Source organism: Pristiophorus japonicus, chromosome 11 (assembly GCF_044704955.1).
Source record: "Pristiophorus japonicus isolate sPriJap1 chromosome 11, sPriJap1.hap1, whole genome shotgun sequence".
NCBI classification, from domain to species: Eukaryota; Metazoa; Chordata; class Chondrichthyes; family Pristiophoridae; genus Pristiophorus; species Pristiophorus japonicus.
Genome location: NC_091987.1, coordinates 33,627,889 through 33,647,417, shown reverse-complemented (window position 1 = coordinate 33,647,417; position 19,529 = coordinate 33,627,889). Strand labels below are relative to the sequence as shown.

General features: G+C 40.8%; 1 protein-coding gene across 1 annotated transcript in view; it reads left to right on the top strand.

Moving 5' to 3' along the window:
• prrg1 (proline rich Gla (G-carboxyglutamic acid) 1) overlaps positions 1 to 11,399 on the top strand; it is a 35,117-nt gene extending 23,718 nt beyond the window's left edge. Inside the window, exons 3-4 of the mRNA XM_070892893.1 lie at positions 1,055 to 1,215; positions 8,036 to 11,399. Of these exons, the coding sequence (XP_070748994.1) occupies positions 1,055 to 1,215; positions 8,036 to 8,521 (647 nt within the window). The 3' untranslated portion in view covers positions 8,522 to 11,399. The remainder of the gene's footprint in view (positions 1 to 1,054; positions 1,216 to 8,035) is intronic.
• Positions 11,400 to 19,529: the final 8,130 nt, after the last annotated feature.

The following is a 19,529-nucleotide window of genomic DNA, read 5'->3' as shown; positions in this document are numbered from 1 at the left end:
AGGGTTGCCGGCACGGAAAAAACTCATTTAAATGGTACCCGCCCCCTCCTACTTACAAAATCGGCGCGAATGGTAGGCTCCGCCCCCTGGGCGCCGCGCCAAGCAGACATCGAGCTGCAAAGCGCTCAAGAATAGTGCGTTTTTTTTCAGGCGCCGTTTTCGGCGCGAAAAACGGGCGCCCAGCTCGGAGGGGCGCCTGTTTTGCCGCGTGTGGAAACTTGGGGCCTATGAATGAGAAAATACTTACCTGTGATTAGGTGTCCAGGCACACGTGATTCCTGAGGACATCCTGATGTGCACGCGCTGCGCGGCGTTGAGAGGAGGTCTGGGAAGTCCCAGCGTGCGCAACAGCTCCAGGTAAGTGCGCAGTTTATTTCTATTTTTTCAGGATTTACCCGTGGGAAGCCCTCCTCGGAATTTCAGAGCCAATATCTAGACTCCAAGGAATAGATTACACAAACTGGGGTTGTATTCACTGAAATTTAGTAAATTCAGGGGTGATTTAATTGAGGTTTGCAAGATGTTAAGGGGAACTGATGGGGAGATAGGGAGCAACTATTTTCACTGGTTGGGGAATCTAGGACTCGGCGACATATAGCGTAAAAGAGCCAGGACATTCAGGAGTGAAGTTAGGATACCCTTCTACACGCAAAGGATGGGATAACTATTAACCTCTTCTGCAAACGACAATTGATGCTAGGTCAGTTGTTAATTTTAAATGGAGATTGATAGATTTTTGTTAAGCAAAGGCATTAGGGGATATGGGGCAAAAGCAGGTAAATGGAGTTCGATCATAGATAAGCCATGATCTCATTGAATGGCGGAACAGGCTCGAGGGGTGAAATGGCCTACTCATGTTCCTATGTTGCTAGAGAAAGCAAAGTATTAACATTTTGAACAACTTCTAACATTTCTGTTTTTGGTTGGGAATAATTCAATGAATTTGTGCTTCATTTTAACTTAATTGTTAAATGCATAAATTATCTTTTTCCAAAAACTTAGTCATGTGTCGTAAATATCACCAAGCTGTAAATGCTTAATGTTTTTTTTATAGTGTTCCTGACGCAAGGTGATGCCAACTCTGTTCTTAAAAGATATCGAAGACAAAATACCTTCCTTGAAGAGTTGCAGCAGGGCAACATAGAGCGTGAATGTCGAGAAGAAGTTTGTACATATGAAGAAGCAAGAGAAGCTTTTGAAAATGATGGAAAGACAGTAAGTTGAAAGGTGACGGGTGGGCTGATACACTGCCTTTCACTTCTGGGTTTGAAAGTAGCTGTTGTTGGCTGATAAGTCCGCATCATCTGCTACATGTAAGGTGTAATGATTTCTTGTCTTCCTATAAGGTATGAGTCCAAGGCCCAGAGCTACCCATAATTCACAAGAACCAGAGGCAACGTGAGGATAAACATTTATGCAGCGATTTTATAATCTGGAATGCGCTGCTTGAAAAGGTGGTGGAGTGGATTCAATAACATTCAAAGGGGAATTGAAAGGGTGAACATTTGCAGGGCTATCTGGAAAGAGCAGGCACGATGGGCCAAATGGCCTGTGCCATATGATTCTATAATCTGGCAGTCTGGGGCCATAATGGTGAATGATATGGAAAAGAAAAGTAGCTGCAAATGCAGCTGAGGGTATTACTTTAATCCCAATCTCAAAGGATGTTCTGGGAGTGCTTAATCCTGGTCTTGGGTATAAAAAGCGAGAAAACATTCCAATTTCCAGCATTGGCATTCATCCACTTTATGAAGATAGAATTGACCCAGAAACATACATTTTAAAAAGTGCCACGGGCTTTTGTTTTAAATGCTAAGTACAATCACTCATTTATTCATCATAAAACTGCTGTATTAAACTTTATTGACTAGTTTATGTATGCGTAATATGAAATGGATTTTACTTTAGATTGTTGCCAAGGTCATGCCTATCATGTTGCTTTTTAAAAAGGATCATTGTCAAAGTGAGTAAATTCTTTGTTCACAAGTGCAAAATCACCACTTTTGCAGTGAGCAGGTCAAATGGTGGTAGATTGGGAGGGAGTATTTTTTTTAACTTTTTAGCTGCAGTTTAATTTGGTGGGGCCATTTACAAGTTTTGTATAGGATATTTCAAGGTAATAAATACATTTGGACTAATACCCCTCCCCCACCACCCCCCCCCCCCCCCCCCAACCACACATGGAAATGGAAAGTGAAATGCCAGTAATGGTATGATATTTCTTTACAGTCACCAGAGCTCTGGGGTTTAAGACAGGGCTATTGTTCGGAGGAGAATTCAATACCTAAAGGAGAGTTTAGTGGCAACGGAGTACAATTTCACCTGCTTAGATTCTGGGATGATGCATAGTTCCTATTGGACTTGGGAATAGACAGATCAGCATGGGAACCAGCTGGAGCAGGGTCATACAGTATGTTAAGGAAGTGATGGTGAAGAAAGGATCTGTTAGGAGGTAATGATTAGATTAAAGTAGATGTGTTAAAACGGTAAGATAAGTAGTTGAGTGGCACGGGAATAATTGTCGATAGGTTTTGGGTAATGCATAACTTTTTCTTTCTTGGTCAGCTGAGTGCCTGACGTACATGGGAATCCATTACCATGCTTGAGAACCTCCAAACCAAACGACTGAACAATTCACATTAGTCGTTTCTGCTTGCCTGATATGAAGAGCACGCCTTTCTCTATAGGGGTATATCCAACTTGTCAGCCTGTGCTAAAGTTCACTGGGCTTTGCAAGAGTTAAGGTTTGGAGATCTGTTTTTCTCCCCTTTCCCCTCCACCCAAATGTGCACAGGGGAAGTGCTAGAACTTAAATCGGCTAAAACCACCCAGCTTTCCACACTGAACACTGGTTACACTTCCAACTGTTTGTCCATTTGGTCCATTGTGCCTGTCAGTTCTTGAGAAATTCACTTAATACCTTTTCCTATATTCTCTTGAAATGTTTCAATTTCTGGTAGGGCATTCCATATCTTGACAATCTTTCACATTAAAAATTCTCAATCTTTTTCCATTCTTTTAGTGATTTAAATTTATCCAATCCTTCATAATCTTGGCCTGTAGTTGATTTTCTTTTAACTATTTCTGTTGTAATGTAAAGAGCCCCAGTTTCTCCAGTCTTTTTGCAGCCAAATAAGAGGAATCACAGCTCATGACTGGGCTAATCCTCCACTGAAGGATTTAGATTTGTTATGCAAATTGAATATTAAAGCAAAAAATATTTTGAATAATAAATCATGAACTTAGAAAGGGATCTGCAAGTAAAAATAGGTTGATCACTTTCAATGTTCATACAGTATGGTGAAGCAGTTAAAGCTAATTGAATGGTAGGATATATAACCAGTACGGAAAAGTCTTCAGAAATTATGCTGTCATTACAACATAGATATCATATCTCAGTTGAAGCATTACATTCCATTCTGGTAACCTAAGCAAAAAGAAATATGCATTAGAAAGGATACAAGAAAGCAACAAGATTGTTAAAGTGGAACGGTGATCAGCTGTGAGGAAGAATTTAGAGAAATGCAGACTTTGATTTAGAAAGAAGGTAGTTTAAAAGGACAAAGTATCTAAAATGTTAGAAATTATATAGACTGAAGTGTCCACTCCCCAGTTTGAGCCAAATCTGACCTTCCTAATTTCAAAAAGCAACTGAATAACTCCTGACTGAAGGCAAATTGCTCTGATTTTTAAAAACTTTCCTGGAAAAATGGTAATTTTCTGCCGAGAAAATGATTATATGCTGTTAGGTGTGTCAGAAGTAACACTGCTTTCCCCCTTTGGGGAATACATGTCACAAGAATCCACTATACCGCAGGTCCAAACTGCATGGTAAGTAAAAACTGCTCATCAGTCCTTTGCACTCCCACGGAGGGCCAGAAGCAGACTTCAATTTGTTTTTTCTCCCTTCCCTGAAAGATTGATTGTTTCTGCCAGTGTGGTATTTTTTGGAGGTGATTGATTTTAATGTGTTTGTTTCACTCACTTGTGGTTCTGCTAAGAAAGAGGGTCACCTTCAGAGCTTCACGGGTCAGAGTAGCTACTTTACCCAAGGCAATCCTTACAATGGTTCACGCAAGCTGCTGCCTCTAACTTATCTGAACCCCAGTGCTATTGCTCCCTTCATGCTGTTGTTAAAGCAAACAGGAGAAAGAAGGACCACTGCTTTTCTTGATGTCTATTAATGACTTGGACTTTGGTGTACAGGACACAATTTCAAAATTTGAAGGACACAAAACTTAGAAGTATAGTGAATAATGAGGAGGATAGTGATAGACATCAAGAGGACATAGACAGGTGGTATGGGTGGACACGTGGCAGATGCAATTTAATGCAGAAAGATGAAAAGTGATACATTTTGGTAGAAAGAATGAGGAGAGGAAATCTAAACTAAAGGGTACAATTCTAAAGGGGGTACATGTGCAAAATCATTGACGGTGACAGGGCAGGTTGAGAAAGTGGTTTAAAAAAGTTTACGGGATCCTGGGCTTCATGAATAGAGGTATAGAGTACAATGATGATGAATCTGTATAAAACACTAGTTTGGCCTTAACTGGAGTATTGTGTCCAATTCTGGGCACCGCACTTTAGCCTTAGAGGGTGCAGAAAAGATTTACAAGAATGATTCCAGGAATGAGGGACTTCAGTTACGTAGATAGACTGGAGAAGCTGGGGTTGTTCTCCTTGGAGCAGAGAAAGTTGAGGGGAGATTTGATTGGCGGAAGGAGCAAGAACCAGAGAACACAGATTTAAGATGATTGGCAAGAAAAACTTTTTTACACAGCGAGTGGTTAGGATCTGGAATGCGCTGCCTGAAAGTGTGGTGGAGACAGACTCAATTGCTGCTTTCAAAAGGGAATTGGATAAGTACATGAGAAAAAAAAATTGCAGGGCCACTGGGAAAGGGTGGGGGTGTGGGTCTAGCTGAGGTGTTCTTGCAGAGACCTGGCATGGGCTCGAGTGGCCGAATGGCTTCTTCCGAGCTGTAACCATTCTATGCTTCTAAGGAAAAATAAGTCATGAGAATAAGGGAAAGTGAAAGGGGAGAAGTCAAATACAAAGGAATGGAGGATGAAATGGGGGAGTAAAATATTTTCCAGAATTGTTATTGATTTAGGTGTTTGGTGTAATGATTAATCACTCAAATTATTTCATCGCCAACCAACCCGTTCCTCCAATAAGTTTGACACTTCATTACTGATTAATAAAACAAACCTAGAATATTATTTTGAGGCTAGCTAGGAAAGTAGGACCACAAGAACATTGCACAAATTGAGAAAAGATGTTTGCACCCAGAGTGACACATTTGTAATTAGCAAGGCCAGCTAATAGAAACACTTTTATAGAGACCTGTAAAATTTGATTAGCTGCTAAAATAGGATAGCTGGAAACTAGAAAAAATGAGTTTTTATGGGCTAGGTGGATTTTTGTTTTATGTTCCAAACTTGCAGGTGCTATATTTAGAAGTTTAATGATCATTTGAGAAGGGATAGGAAATGAGAGCAAGATTTCAGTGTAAAACACCCTCCAGTATCTTAGAGTTAAAATACCTCTCCTTTTAAAATCCCCCTCCTCTAGGTACCATGTTGCCACAGAATTGGGGGGGGAGGGGGGCTTGGCATGATTTTTTAAACTGACTCCAGATCACTGCTGTGGGGGGTCTGGTACTTCCCTACAGGATGGATGGACGGGGAGGGAGGGAGGGAGGTATGCTTGTGGGCAAGCCTTCACTTGTATGCGAGCCGAGAAAATTAGCAAAAGCTGACCAACAGCTCTAGAAAAAGCTGACTGATTTATAATGGGTGCCATTCTCGAGTTGGGCACTATGTAATGTGACAGTCAGTAATTACATGGGTTTGAGCTGCAAGAATTTCCAACATTCCTTCACTTCTAGTGGAGGGAACAAAAAACATAAGTAGATGAAACCGTAAAGGGGTAAATGCAGATGGTCAAGTTACAAAATGGTCCTGCATCTCTAGTTGGTCCAGAGCATGCTTTACTGAAAATGTTGTTATACTAAAAATTATGCATGCTGATTAACTTTGAACAATTTTTCTTCACAGCTGATTACGTTTTAATCGAAAAAAAAAGAAAATCAAAGTGACATTTAGATTTTTAACAGACCAAAGACCAAAGATAACATCTCTCTTTTCCCCCCCCCCACCCTCCCATAAATATCTCCATAGTCACTTTGACCTCAAACCACGTACCCCAGTTCACAGACACTATAATTGAAAAGGTGGAGAGTTGGATTCAGAGATATTCTCTTCCCCCTACAACCCTGCCAATATATACTGACAGTCTCTTTATCTCTTCTCCTTTTCCCCCTGCCCCCACCTCAATTTATCCTGGCATGCTACTTCTGCTCTCCCCAGTTCAAGCTGGCACTCCCTCTTTTCTACCGCCTCCCCACCAATCACCGAAACTAAAATCCTTTCCAATAACAGCAAGACTATCTTTGGGAAAGAACTGGGGGAAAGTGCCTGGTCCATGATGATCAATTGAGTGGGTTCCCAAAATATTTATTATGAAGTGACTGATTTGTACATTTGCAAACATATATATTTTTGGTAACCTGCAACTTGCACTTCTCATGCCAAGAACTGCAGGAGGGGGGAGAAACTCTCTGTGCAATAGAGTTTGATTCTGTTCAATTTTTATCTGGATCCTAGTTTTTTTAAATTTTGTTGACTGCCAGAATGTTTTGCAACAATCAATTATTTATTGTGTGACTGGTATTACTTGTCCATTAATGTTATGTCACTCCCACTGGTGGCATAGAAATGTTAACCAAAACTGAATGGAACTGCTGCCAACAGCATTGCAGCAAGTTAAAATGCCCTGGAGTAACTTTTTAAGCCAGTGATCTCATCTCTAGATTAGAGAAACATTGAGAGCAAAAGAGTAAAACTTGACTGTTTGTATTTTACACATCGGTCACCTGGTTTTGTTTCTATTTCAATACTTAAATGATCTAATCTCTGATTTAGGTAACCTTTAAATTGAGCTTTATAATTGATCGCGTAATCCTCAATGATATTGCCTGTGTGTGTGTGTGTGTGTGTGTATGACAGTGCTTTTTTTTTTAATCATTCCCTTCTGTCCCTTTTCTCTTCTTCCCTTGAGAAAATTTACAACTTTTGTTTTTCAGATATTAAATTCCACAGTCCTTCAAGACGCAAAAGAACAGTCCTCATTAACTTAATGACATTTTACAATTGTAACTTTTTTTAAGTACAGGTATACACTGCTGCCCAGCATTGTCTTAAACAAGTGTTATTGGATCCAGGCCTTTACCCATCAATCTCTAATTTCTCGAAGCCAGTGCCTTGCTTCATCCTGGCCATAGACCTCAAAGTCAAATAACTTCATTGTACCTTCTGTCCTTGTATGGATGTTTCAACATGTGAAGACTGTTCCAAACTCTGCTCAAGGGCTCAGTGCAGCTGGCTATTGGGGAAAATCAGTTTTGGTTCAAAAGTTGTGTCTGAAATGCAGGAAGCACTTGCTGTTTAATTACATTCCTGTCTTTTACAAAAGGAACACCTGCAACTTCCTTCTCATTATGAACTCATAACTTTGAACAACTGGCATTTGATTAGAGTAATGTTTTGCTCAAGTTGCATTTTTATTGGTGTTTGTGCAGATTTTATGTTATACAAGTTGAACCTCTCTTATCTGGCACCCTCCGGACCTGGCCTGTGCCGGATAAGGGATTTTGCCGGATGTGGCGAGGTCACGTTAAATTGGATGGTACAGGTACTGAGCAAGGGGATATCTGGGCTGGCTGGCTTGGGGCTGGGAGTGTGGCCGAGAGATTGATGGGCGGGGTCAGGCCAACGATTGCAGTAGTCGGCAGTGAGGAAGGACTTCACTTTGTTCCTGTCGGAGTGGCCGGGAATGGGGCCAGACGAGGGGTGGTGCCGGTTAAGGGAGGTTCAACCTCTAATGCAGTGTAGAAAGATTATTTTTGCTGAGCAATGTTAAATAGGTGTAAATCAACTTAAAATTGATAGTTCATTTGTTTTGTTTTCAGAATGAATTCTGGAAAAATTACATGAAAGGATACAATGAGGATCAAGGAAGTGGCTCTGGTGTCAATATGGAATCCGTTTATCTTGTGGTTCCTCTAATAGCAGGCCTTCTCGTGATTATTATTGTACTGTTTGCTATCTGGAGGTGTCGGGTGAGAAAGGCAAATCGCAGGCAGAATGCTTATGCCCACACGCAGCACCAGACAAGGCAGCCCACCAGTAACGTTTCAGTGGTTGTCTTTGGTTATAATGAGCATCCGGTCAGTCCATTTGATAGATTACATGCACAGCAGCCGCAGGCTATGACTGCTGATTACTCCAATGGGAATGGACTCCCCGCAGGATCATCTGGACTCTTAAATTCAGATCTACCCCCATCCTATGATGAGGCTATTGGGCAGGTGGAGAATATAAGAATTAGTGATCATGCACAACACAGTGAGGATCCTCCAAAGTATGAAGAAATTGTGACCCCAAAACGTAGCTAAAAATGTACCTGAGGTTGCCTGCAAGAGGAACGGGATTTAAAAATTTTTTTAAATTAATATTGCATCGATAATTAAATGTTTGACACTTTTTCATTATATTACAAGTAGGCAGTGTTTATTGTGTACTGCAGTTTTTACAGTGGTGTTTCATTACTGACCTTAAAAACACACACACATTGCAATTTGATAATTTAGAAGAAAAATAAATATGGTTGGAGAGGTTTGGAGTTAGTGACTTTGTTGGCAGGGAATGAGAATAACATGAAGTAGTCAGCATACATGTAAATATTACATTGTATTTTTTAAATATTTAATACACTTCCGGTGGATGCAAGTGCTTGTCCAGAGAATTAACATTTTTAGTTTTCAAGTCACTTCTTAGGACAAACAAAAAAAAACACTCAATTTAAAAACTCTAGTTGACTTGTCGACTTTTTTTTTTTTTCCCCATATGTTTTCTACTACAAAGATAGAATCCAACATTTGCTATTTTGTTTATACTTTATACTTTATTCATCAATTGTCCAGAGCTAGAAATGTACTAGATATACTGCCAAAAAAGGAACCCTATCATCAAACTTAGTTCATTACATGAGGAAAATTGTTAGACAATGGCTTGTCTCTGCATTGTCAGCGACGTGGAGGTTTTCAGATTGGTAATTAATTAAGAACTGGCCCCCACTGCTGCTGTATTTCAGAGTAGAAATTAAGATTTGGATTACACCAGAAAGAATTTAGTGTGCTAAATTGGGTGTCTTTTTGGAATATGTCTGTCCCTTCTTTCACCCCTCCCTAAGAAATTATGCATCCCAAACTTGACATTGGTCTTCTTGGGGGCAAGATCAGATTTTAAGGATTGATTTGCCAGTTGGCTTTTGTACAACATTCAACAGAGAACTAGCAAGAAAATGATAGCTGATGTGATCAGGTTTTTTTTGTATTTTCTGCTTTTGTATTTTTTCTGCCAGTACTTTTTATAGCTTTTTGTCTTTAGTCAATAGTGGATATCGTTGCATCATACAAACTACCGTACTGCACCATAAACTGATTTGGTATTTCTCAAACTTTGTTAAGTATAAATGGGTATAATAGAAAACTTCCAAAATGCATACATTTTAAAATGCTGTTAATTACTTTTGTAAGCTATACAATGAATAATGGATGGTTAGAGAATTGGACATCCATGATCAAGAATTAGCTTTGTTTCTCTTTCGGCTACACTGACACAAAAACTAAGGAAAGCCCCTAAACGCACAGGAAATTAATTACCAGACTGATTGTCATTTTAAATATAGAAAGTACAGATGGGTTTTCAAAGGTCATGTTAAATACAATACAAGTTGATTTTTTTTTGTTAGTTGGCTCAATAGTTAAAGTTCTCATCAGATGATTAGAAACACAAAGTATTCAACTATTCATATTCAAAATTCCTCAGGTTCAACTAAAATGCATGTTAATAGTTTCTCGTGTATTGATTGGATGTGGCTAACAATGAAAAATAACATTGTGGACTGTTGACACAATAATGTATTTGAGATTTTTTTCCAGAGGTACAAATTTCAGAAAATTAATGTAAGGTTGGAGGTGAGTTAAATATCTTGGTTATATATTAAACTGATGTGTTTAGATATGTTGAATATATAAAAAAAAAAGTGAAAATCTTCATGAAGTGTGGATGGTGTTTGGTGTGCACTAATACACTTCAACCAAAAGTGCCATTATTATTGAATATCTCAGGAAACAGCAATTAAAACTGCACATGGATATGATCCTATAATGGCTTTTTCCTTTAGTATTTGTATGAAATAAAACCCTGTATGTAATTTGTTAAAGGTCTCCACAAATTAAGATATTGAGTAGCACTAGAAACTAAGGATACTATCTGGGCCTAGCGTCAAATGCAATAGCAAATAACTCCCAGCTGGGAGGCCTGATTTTGCTGCAGTGTTTCTTTTCTCCCATGCAAATAGTTAAGGATAGAATCAATGTAGAACAATTATCCTGGAGTTTTCCTTTATACTGGAAAACAATTTAGTCTTGTGTGGATTGCATTGCGTTACTTAGTAACTTAGAAAAACAGTTGATTAGCTCAAAAAGGTTACATTTGTACATTACTTTAAAAAAAAATTTTAAGTTTCTGTTTGAGGTTCCAATTAATCACAGAACTTAATAGATGCCTTCCTCGGGGGTGGGGGGAGAAAACATAGCTGTAAATATGCCACTACTACTATATTAACTGAATATTGATGCCATCGCATTCAACTCCCATACATGCCTCAAACTGCATTTTATGAAGTGTGTTGTAGGTGATAGAATAATGACATTTCCACTATCTGTAGCTTAGATTATTTAGACATGTAAATGCTAAAATTTTGGGAGGTTGGCACTGACTTTTTTTAATAACGGGTGTATGCATTACTATATTTTTGTATTGGGTTCTGATTCAATATTAACGTGCACTAAAGCATTCTGATGCTGAGTATTACAAACAGCTGTGATTTCACATTTATCATGCAAAACATGCCAAGTAATCAGAAGTAGTGATATAACATGCTAATTTCTTCACTGTAAAGTGAGTTTGAAAGAAATGCAATTATATTCAAATGTGGCAATTCTAAACCTTGGACATTTTTCAGTGATATGTTGATGCACTAATTAACAAAAAGCTTTGTAATACATGAAGGAAGCACTAAATCAAAATATTTAATGCCTTAATTTTATAGAGCAGAAATAATTCTATGTAATCTTTTTACAAAGTATTCTGATTAGAAAAATCTTGCTGTTTATATCCCAATGTGCAACAAAAAATAAACTTGTTTTTAAAAACTATTCATCTGAGGTCTTATTGTTTGATACCATGTGATATTTATACTTGTGATGGGGAATGTGAATAAAATATTGAAGATTATAGCTGGAGTTATGTTTTTTTTACAAAAACACAAATATCAAGTCAATGGCGACAGTTTCACTTGTGTGCTTATAAATGAGCTTCTAAAGAATGTTTGATCTCAAGACATCGAATGCATAGAGGACAATGTTGCTCAAAAGTGTTGTATTGAATTATCACCTTTAGACAACAACAATTTAAAATGCCCATGAGCAAACGTACTGCTTTGTGCCTTGACTGGTAACTTCAAGAAATTATCCAGACTTTCCTTTTCCCCACTGCCACCTAGATAAATGAGATTGTGACCATTTGTTATTCTTATGCTTGCAACTACATGCTATGTAGAAAATAAGTAGCACTTCTCCATTCTTGTGACTGGAACATACCCTGATACCATTTTTTGTGGCTTGGAAAGAAACTGGTAATCTAGCGGTGTGCTCATTTCCCATATATGTCTGATTCACATTTTCCATTTTTAAAGTTTCTTTTTTTTGCAGTTTGCTTCCATTTTGGAGATTTAGCAGTCATTTTTAAACTTATACTGAACACTGAACAAAAAGCATTTTCACATGTAGTATTTAGCACCCATTATTTGCAGTAGGTTTTACTCAGCAAACTGTTCAGTTGTCAAGAAGGAAAGCAGAGTACCTGAATCATTTATACAGGCAACTCTCAATTATCCGGGTCCCTCGGGGATTGGGCTATGCTGGGTAAACGATTTCTCCATTAGAACGAGTTGACGTTACAAAGTTAAAACTTCAATGAATAAATACTGTGCAAACAGTAACAAGGCAGTTAAGTATGGACATTACCAGCATGCATGCAGGTGGCCTCGAGGAGTGCTGCCGTCCCAGGCCGAAAGGACTCCGACGTCAGCGATGGCCGCGAGAGACAGTGGCTGCAGCAGCGCGTGCACATGGAATTTTAAGTGCCATTCCAACGGTTTTCCGTTGCATCTGTGTGCGGATAATCGAGAGTTGCCTGTAGAATAAACTGAAATGTCAGTTGAACTTTTCCAAAATGCAGCATGAGTCATTGTCAGGCAGAGAATCTTGTTTGCAGTCTAGCTTGAAATGGATCCTTTTTATAAGACCCACTCTATTGTTAGACCAGTTCTTTTAAATTGTTACATCTTTGGGCTATCCTAATAATATAGTTGTCAATTTTGTTGTGCACGAGAGACTATCCTGTGCTGCATCATTCTATGAAGTAGGCATTGCTGCATGTTCTAATTAAGTTTGGTGAATGTGAAGTAAAAAATTCCAATTATGTATGTGCAACTGTAAAGGAAAAGATCTTTTCCCTAAGAGCTTGGGCAAATAAACAGTGAGTAGCTGAAACCTACTGATGAGATCCCAGGTTCAATCCCCAGTCCTTACTGGGTTAGCTGATCTCAGCCAGGTTGCCAGAAGGGGTGTTGAGATTTACTTTGAGTTTGGGGGAAAAATAGTTCTTGATGATGATCCCTGCTGAAGTATCACTGTTCAGACATTGAGTGAAGACAGGATCTGACTCGGCTGTGATTTTCTCCCTCCTCTCCGCCTCCCCCCCACACCCCCACCACACAAGTCAAATTGTAAATTGCCTTGCACTTACTAGTTAGGCACACATAAAGAATAATGGTACAAGTAGGCCATATCCCTGAAAGTGTCACCATCTTCAGGAAAAGTAAGTAAATGGGAAAACATGAAACAATAAGTTGCTTCTTCATGATTGAAAGATGATCCACTTACCTTAATCACTATTTTAATATGAAACTAATGGAACACCCATGTTGTTGCTTGTGGCAAGTCAGTTGCAAGGTGGTAGAATGCTAATACAACCCACGCTATTATACAATATTGTTGATCTTGCATGGTATTGTGGATTTAAAAAAAAAAATCCTTGCCCCTTTCATTTTGTTTTTTCCTTCTCATTCTACATTGCTGTCGACTATGGGTCAGTGGTAGCACGCTCCTCCATTTCAGAAGGTAGTGGGTTCAGAGTCTCACTCCAGAGACTTGATCCCATAATCTAGGCCAACACTCTAGTGCAGTCTGAAGGGAGTGATAAATGGGTCCTTTTCTAGTTGGAAATCAGTGGTTAGTGGTGTGCCACAGGGATCAGTGTTGGGACCACAACTGTTTACAATATACATAGATGACCTAGAGGAGGGGACAGAGTGTAGTGCAACAAAATTTGCAGATGACACTAAGATTAGTGGGAAAGCGGGTTGTGTAGAGGACTCGGAGAGGCTACAAGGAGATTTGGATAGGTTAAGTGAATGGGCTAAGGTTTGGCAGATGGAATACAATGTCGGAAAGTGTGAGGTCATCCACCTTGGGGGGAAAAAAAACAGTAAAAGGGAATATTATTTGAATGGGGAGAAATTACAACATGCTGCGTTGCAGAGGGACCTGGGGGTCCTTGTGCATGAATCCCAAAAGATTAGTTTGCAGGTGCAGCAGGTAATCAGGAAGGCAAATGGAATGTTGGCCTTCATTGTGAAAGGGATGGAGTACAAAAGCAGGGAGGTCCTACTGCAACTGTATAAGGTATTGGTAAGGCCGCACCTGGAGTACTGCGTGCAGTTTTGGTCACCTTACTTAAGGAAGGATATACTAGCTTTGGAAGGGGTACAGAGACGATTCACTAGGCTGATTCGAGAAATGAGGGGGTTAACATGATGATAGATTGAGTAGACTGGGTCTTTACTCCTTGGAGTTCAGAAGGATGAGGGGTGATCTTATAGAAACATTTAAAATCATGAAAGGGATCGACAAGATAGAGGCAGAGAGGTTGTTTCCATTGGTGGGGGAGACTAGAACTAGGGTGCACAGCCTGAAAATACGGAGGAGCCAATTTAAAACCGAGTTGAGAAAGAATTTCTTCTCCCAGAGGGTTGTGCATCTGTGGAATTCTCTGCCCAAGGAAGCAGTTGAGGCTGGCTCATTGAATGTTATCAAGTCAAAGATAGATAAATTTTTAACCAATAAGAGAATTAACGGTTACGGGGAGAGGGCGGGTAAGTGGAGCTGAGTCCACGACCAGATCAGCCATGATCTTATTGAATGGCGGAGCAGGCTCGAGGGGCTAGATGGCCTACTCCTATTCCTAATTCTTATGTTCTTATGTTATGAGTGTTCAGATGAGATGTTAAACCGAGGCCCAGGTTGCCCCCTCAGGTGGACGAAAAAGATCCTGTACCATGATTTCAAAGAAGAGCAGGGGAGTTAATCCTGGTGTACCGGCCAATATTTATCCTTCACTCAACATCATCAAAAAAACATTTATCTGGTTTGCTGTTTATGGCACCCTGCTGTGTGGAATTTGTTTGCCACGTTTCCTTACTAAACAGTGACTAGTATTGCACTTCAAAGGTATTTCATTAGTTGTAAAGAGCTTTGGGACAATCTGAAGTTGTGGAAGAAGCTTTATAGATTCACTAGGCTAATGCCAGAACTGAGAGGATATACTTATCTGAAAAAGCTGTACAGACTGGGGCTCTTTTCTCCAGAAAAGAGAAGGCAGAGTGGTGACTTGACAAAAGTCTAAGATTATGAAAGGATTTAGTAGGGTAGACTTAGAGGAAATGTCCCCACTTCCAAACTAGGGCTTGTAAATCGAAGATAGTCACTAAAAAAAATCCAATAGGGAATTCAGAAGAAACTTCTTTACCCAGAGAGCAGTTAGAATGTGGTACCTGCTACCACATGGAGTAGTTGAGGTGAATAACATGGATGCATTTAAGGAGAAGCACATGAGGGAGAAAGGAATAGAAGGATAGGATGGGAGGAGGCTCGTGAGGAGCATGAATGTTGGCATGGTCCACTTGGGCTGAATGGCCTGTTTGTGCTGTAAACGTGATGTAACTGCCCAAAAATTGCCGTCTGTGGTGTACCTCCAGAGTATGCCTTCAACCTGCAAAGAGAGTAGGAACCTACCTGGGGGGGGGGGGGGGGGGTGGGAGAAAGAGACCCTTCTTCATGATCTTGCTCTCTGATGCTGCGTACAAGAGGGCAGCATAATGGCCCATAGATCCCAGGGGTGCAGCCTGTGCGGAAGCGTACCTGAATCACGTGGGCCTGGTCTTCAATCAGGAAACTGAATTAGATTTTACATAATTTTAGAAGGGAATCCCATAATCACATTTAATTGCAATTACTTTACAGGATTGGAATTTAATTCCCATTTAGCTTCATTTCACTAACTTCATACATCTTAGTTCTGTTAGTGAAAATTATCGACGTCGTTAAAACTCCAATCCCTTTGCAGAAACAAGAAAAACTCTCTTGATACAATTAAACAATCAGACTCCTTGTCCAACATTCAGTTCTGGATGAGCAGATATTTTCTTCAATTGAAGACCAAAGCCATTGTTTTCGATCCCCGCCACAAAATCCATTCCCTAGCCACTGACTCCATCCCTCTCCCCAACCTCTGGCTGAACCACACCGATCACAACCATATTTGACCCTGAAATGAGCTTTCGACCACATATCCGTAGCATAATTAAGACCGCCTACTTCCACATATGTAACATCGCTGGTCTCCGCCCTGGCCTTAGCTCATCCGCTGCTGAAGCCCTCATCCATATCTTTTTTACCTCTAGACTTGTCTTTTCCAAAGCTCTCCTGACTGGCCTTCCACATTCTACCCTATGTAAATTAGAGGTGATCCAAAACTTGGCTGCCCGTATCCTAATTCGTACCAAATCCCATTCACCCATCACCCCTATGCTCACTGACCTACATTGGCTCCCGGTTAAGCAACATCTCTGTTTCAAAATTATCATCCTTGTTTTCAAATCCCTCCATGGCCTGACCTCTCACTATCTCTCTAATCTTCTCCAGGCCCACAGCCGCCAAGATGTCTGCGCTCCTCTAATTCTGCCCTCTTCTGCATCCCTGATTATAATCACTCCACCATTGGTGACTCTGCCTTCTGTTGCCTAGGCCCTAAGCTCCAGAATTCCCTGCCTAAACCTCTCCACCTCTCTACCCTCCTTAAAACCTACCTCTTTGACCAAGCTTTTGGTCACCTGCTTTAATTTCTCCTTATGTGGCTCGGTGTCATATTTTGTCTCACACTACTCCTGTGAAGCGCCTTGGGACATTTCACTACATTAAAGACACTATATAAATACAAGTTATTGTTGTTATTGATTTCCAAGATTAAAATGGTTAAAACATGCCTGAGGTATCCCCTTACACTGATGCAAACAGGCCCTGTGCCTGTTTGCATCAATCGTAACATTTTTGTACATAATTGGTGGGCAAATAGCCCAACTCTGCGCCAGCACAGATCACAAGTTCGGGATTTAGCATAAGCGAATGCAGAAATCCCGAACATGCGGTCCATCTCTCAGTACGCCATCATACCCACTGCAAATTCTGGTCCAATATCTTTTCTGAGATCCAACAAGATTATAGCCAACGTGTGACAGGTTGGAGGTGGGTATCCACAAGAAAAACTATACAAGATCTGATTGTATTGTTAATGTTGCAGTTTAAATTGTAGTTCATTTTCATTCAAATTCTGGAATATTTACTTAATAGTCTAGATTCCTCCTATTTTGATCTGGTTTCATGCCATTATTTGTTATTTCAATTATGTATATTCTTCCTGTTATTGTATTTTCTCTATTTAAATTATTATCCTAACGATGATATTTAGCTGTTATTGTTATATAATAGCTTTAATTTAAGTTGCAATTATCATTTGTCCATTCCAGTACAAATTATGGTTTTGATTTTGAAATCCTTTCCATAGTTGCTTTTGCCACTATAGCTTTTTCACTTACCACACTCGCCCAGGCTAAGAAACCGCCCATCTGTCTGTCAGAATGCAATTATATTTCCTTGATGAAAGATAAGGGAGGTTGTAATAAGGAACTGTTCCTGTTATCACTTGCATTAAGGGTGGAGGGAAAAAAATGGTCCTCGAGAAAAGAAGACGGTGAAATGGAGCTCTTCAAATGAGTAGGAGCAGTTGGAGTCCTGGCACTGGGGAAGAAGCAAAAAATTATACCCAAGTACCCTCAGGTGGGCCAAAGTTGTGTTCGCTATTGGAATGAGTGCATTAGAAGATGGGTGAATTGTTGTTTCTTCCAATTAATTTGTTAATTTTAGTTGATTCAGATTTTATAGTGACTTAAAATTTTATGGGGATTAAACACATGCCAGCCTCTCTCGGGCTACTTTTTTTCAGGTAAAATTTCAATGTATTCAAAGGGTTCCTTTCCTTCTCATCGGAATAAAGTGGTTGGTAGCCAACCAGCTAAATAAAACACTGCAGCTGTTATCCTGATAACCATTATATCACATGCAGAAGAGGTCTTGGGGGTGAAATTGGGATACTTTGTGATTCCCATTAGGGGCACTAAATGAGATTTTGCCCTGGCAGGGCAAGAAGAGCACCTCCTGATAAATTGGACAGGGGTTTTGGGGCAGCGCTAACGCGCAGCGCCCCGTTACCACCCCGGAAGGTAAATTCACTCTTGCCCAGTGTTCCTGCTTGGCACTGACAACGACAGTCATGTTTCAGTCTGCTGTGTTATGTCTTTAGATGCTCTGATAATGACTCCATGAGGCAATGTATTGTACTTGAACTGTAGTGACCTTAGTCCATTTAATGTAACTCCAGAGTGAGGATCACACATGGTGGCCTGCCTTTTATACTAGGCCTGGCACACCTGTACAAGTCTCCCACTGCAGTGCCCTCTGGTGGCACACCTTAGTGACCATGCAGCTGGTGTACAAGTTTCCCATAGTTGTGCCCTCTGGTGGCACATCATATGTAATAGTACAAGCAGTAAACACGTTTGGATACATGACATCACTCTCCCCCAAGTCCTTAGTGCAAATCGCCTTCATGCATAGATTGTGTTCTGGGCTTAGCTCTATCTGGTTGACCCTTGGAGGGTCGTTTCTATCTTGGGTGAGTGGGTAGCATTTCATTGGCAGTAGAGATGCTGGTGGTTTCTGTTTGTGCGTCCATAACCACTCCATTCTCTCTTTCCCCACCCCACCCCCACACATATAGGTTATGCCTGTGGCTCATTACATTCATATACATTCAAGTCCAGAAAAAAAAAATTGCATTTACATCATTACATTTGTGGTACAGTTGTGAGACAAGTACATTTGACTGGTGAGGTACATACTTGATATATACTGGTGTCAGCACCGGTGCATGAGGACAAACTAGTACCAGAACTGCTGGGTAGTGTCCAGGTAGTCTGGTGGTGGCGTGGTGCCCAGTGCTGGCAGTGGGAACCTGGTTGGCTCAAGTTGCCTGCGCTCGGAACATTTGCCGTTGCTCCTAGCGTCGGGCAGGTTCACAGATGCCTGTGACCTCCCTGCCCTTTCCTTGCACCCCGGGTCGCTGCTGCTCCCTGAGGAGCAGTTGTCTGGCAGTGCGCAGGGAACTGCTGACTCGCTTGCCTGGGCATTATTTGGTTTGGGACCCTGGCTGGTCCCAGTCCCCTTTGGGAGAACCGTTGTGGGTGACCCTTCGTTCCCGGGTGTAGCCTTGGTGAAAATAGGGTCTGGGGACTGCGCCTTAGCACAGTTTGCTCTTTCAGGCTCGTGGCGGTTGGTGCCATCAGGTGCCTGAGTGGTGGAGCTGATCAGGGGCAGGGTATTGATACCGGTGCCGTTGCCCTCCTGAGATCGCTTGCTCTGCAGCTTGTCTATATTAGCTGCTTGTAGCCACACTCCATGGTGCATCACTCCGGTCCCAGGGACTCGGGCTACAGCAGTGGGTAACTCGCTGGGTCTGTGTGCCCCTGATGGGTGTTTGTCTGCTGCATTAACTGAATGCCGTTGAAATCCTACACCACACAACATTTCATTACTCATTGTAGATAAACTGTAGCTCCGATCGCAATCGCATGACTTTTCTTTGCTTATTATATGTATAAAATTCTGATCATCAATTACAAGCTTTAGATTTAACTCACAATTGCTATTACATTGATTGAGAATGTTGGCCTGTCCCTTTAAGTATGGTGGGTTGCTGGCCTCCTTTAAGAGAGCCTTGCTATCTTTACCCCAATCCTCTTCTCCGTTTGGTGCCACGTGTTGCTCCATCAGCGCTGCACCTCGTGGTCCGGCCGCCGCCATCTTTTTCTTCAGCGCT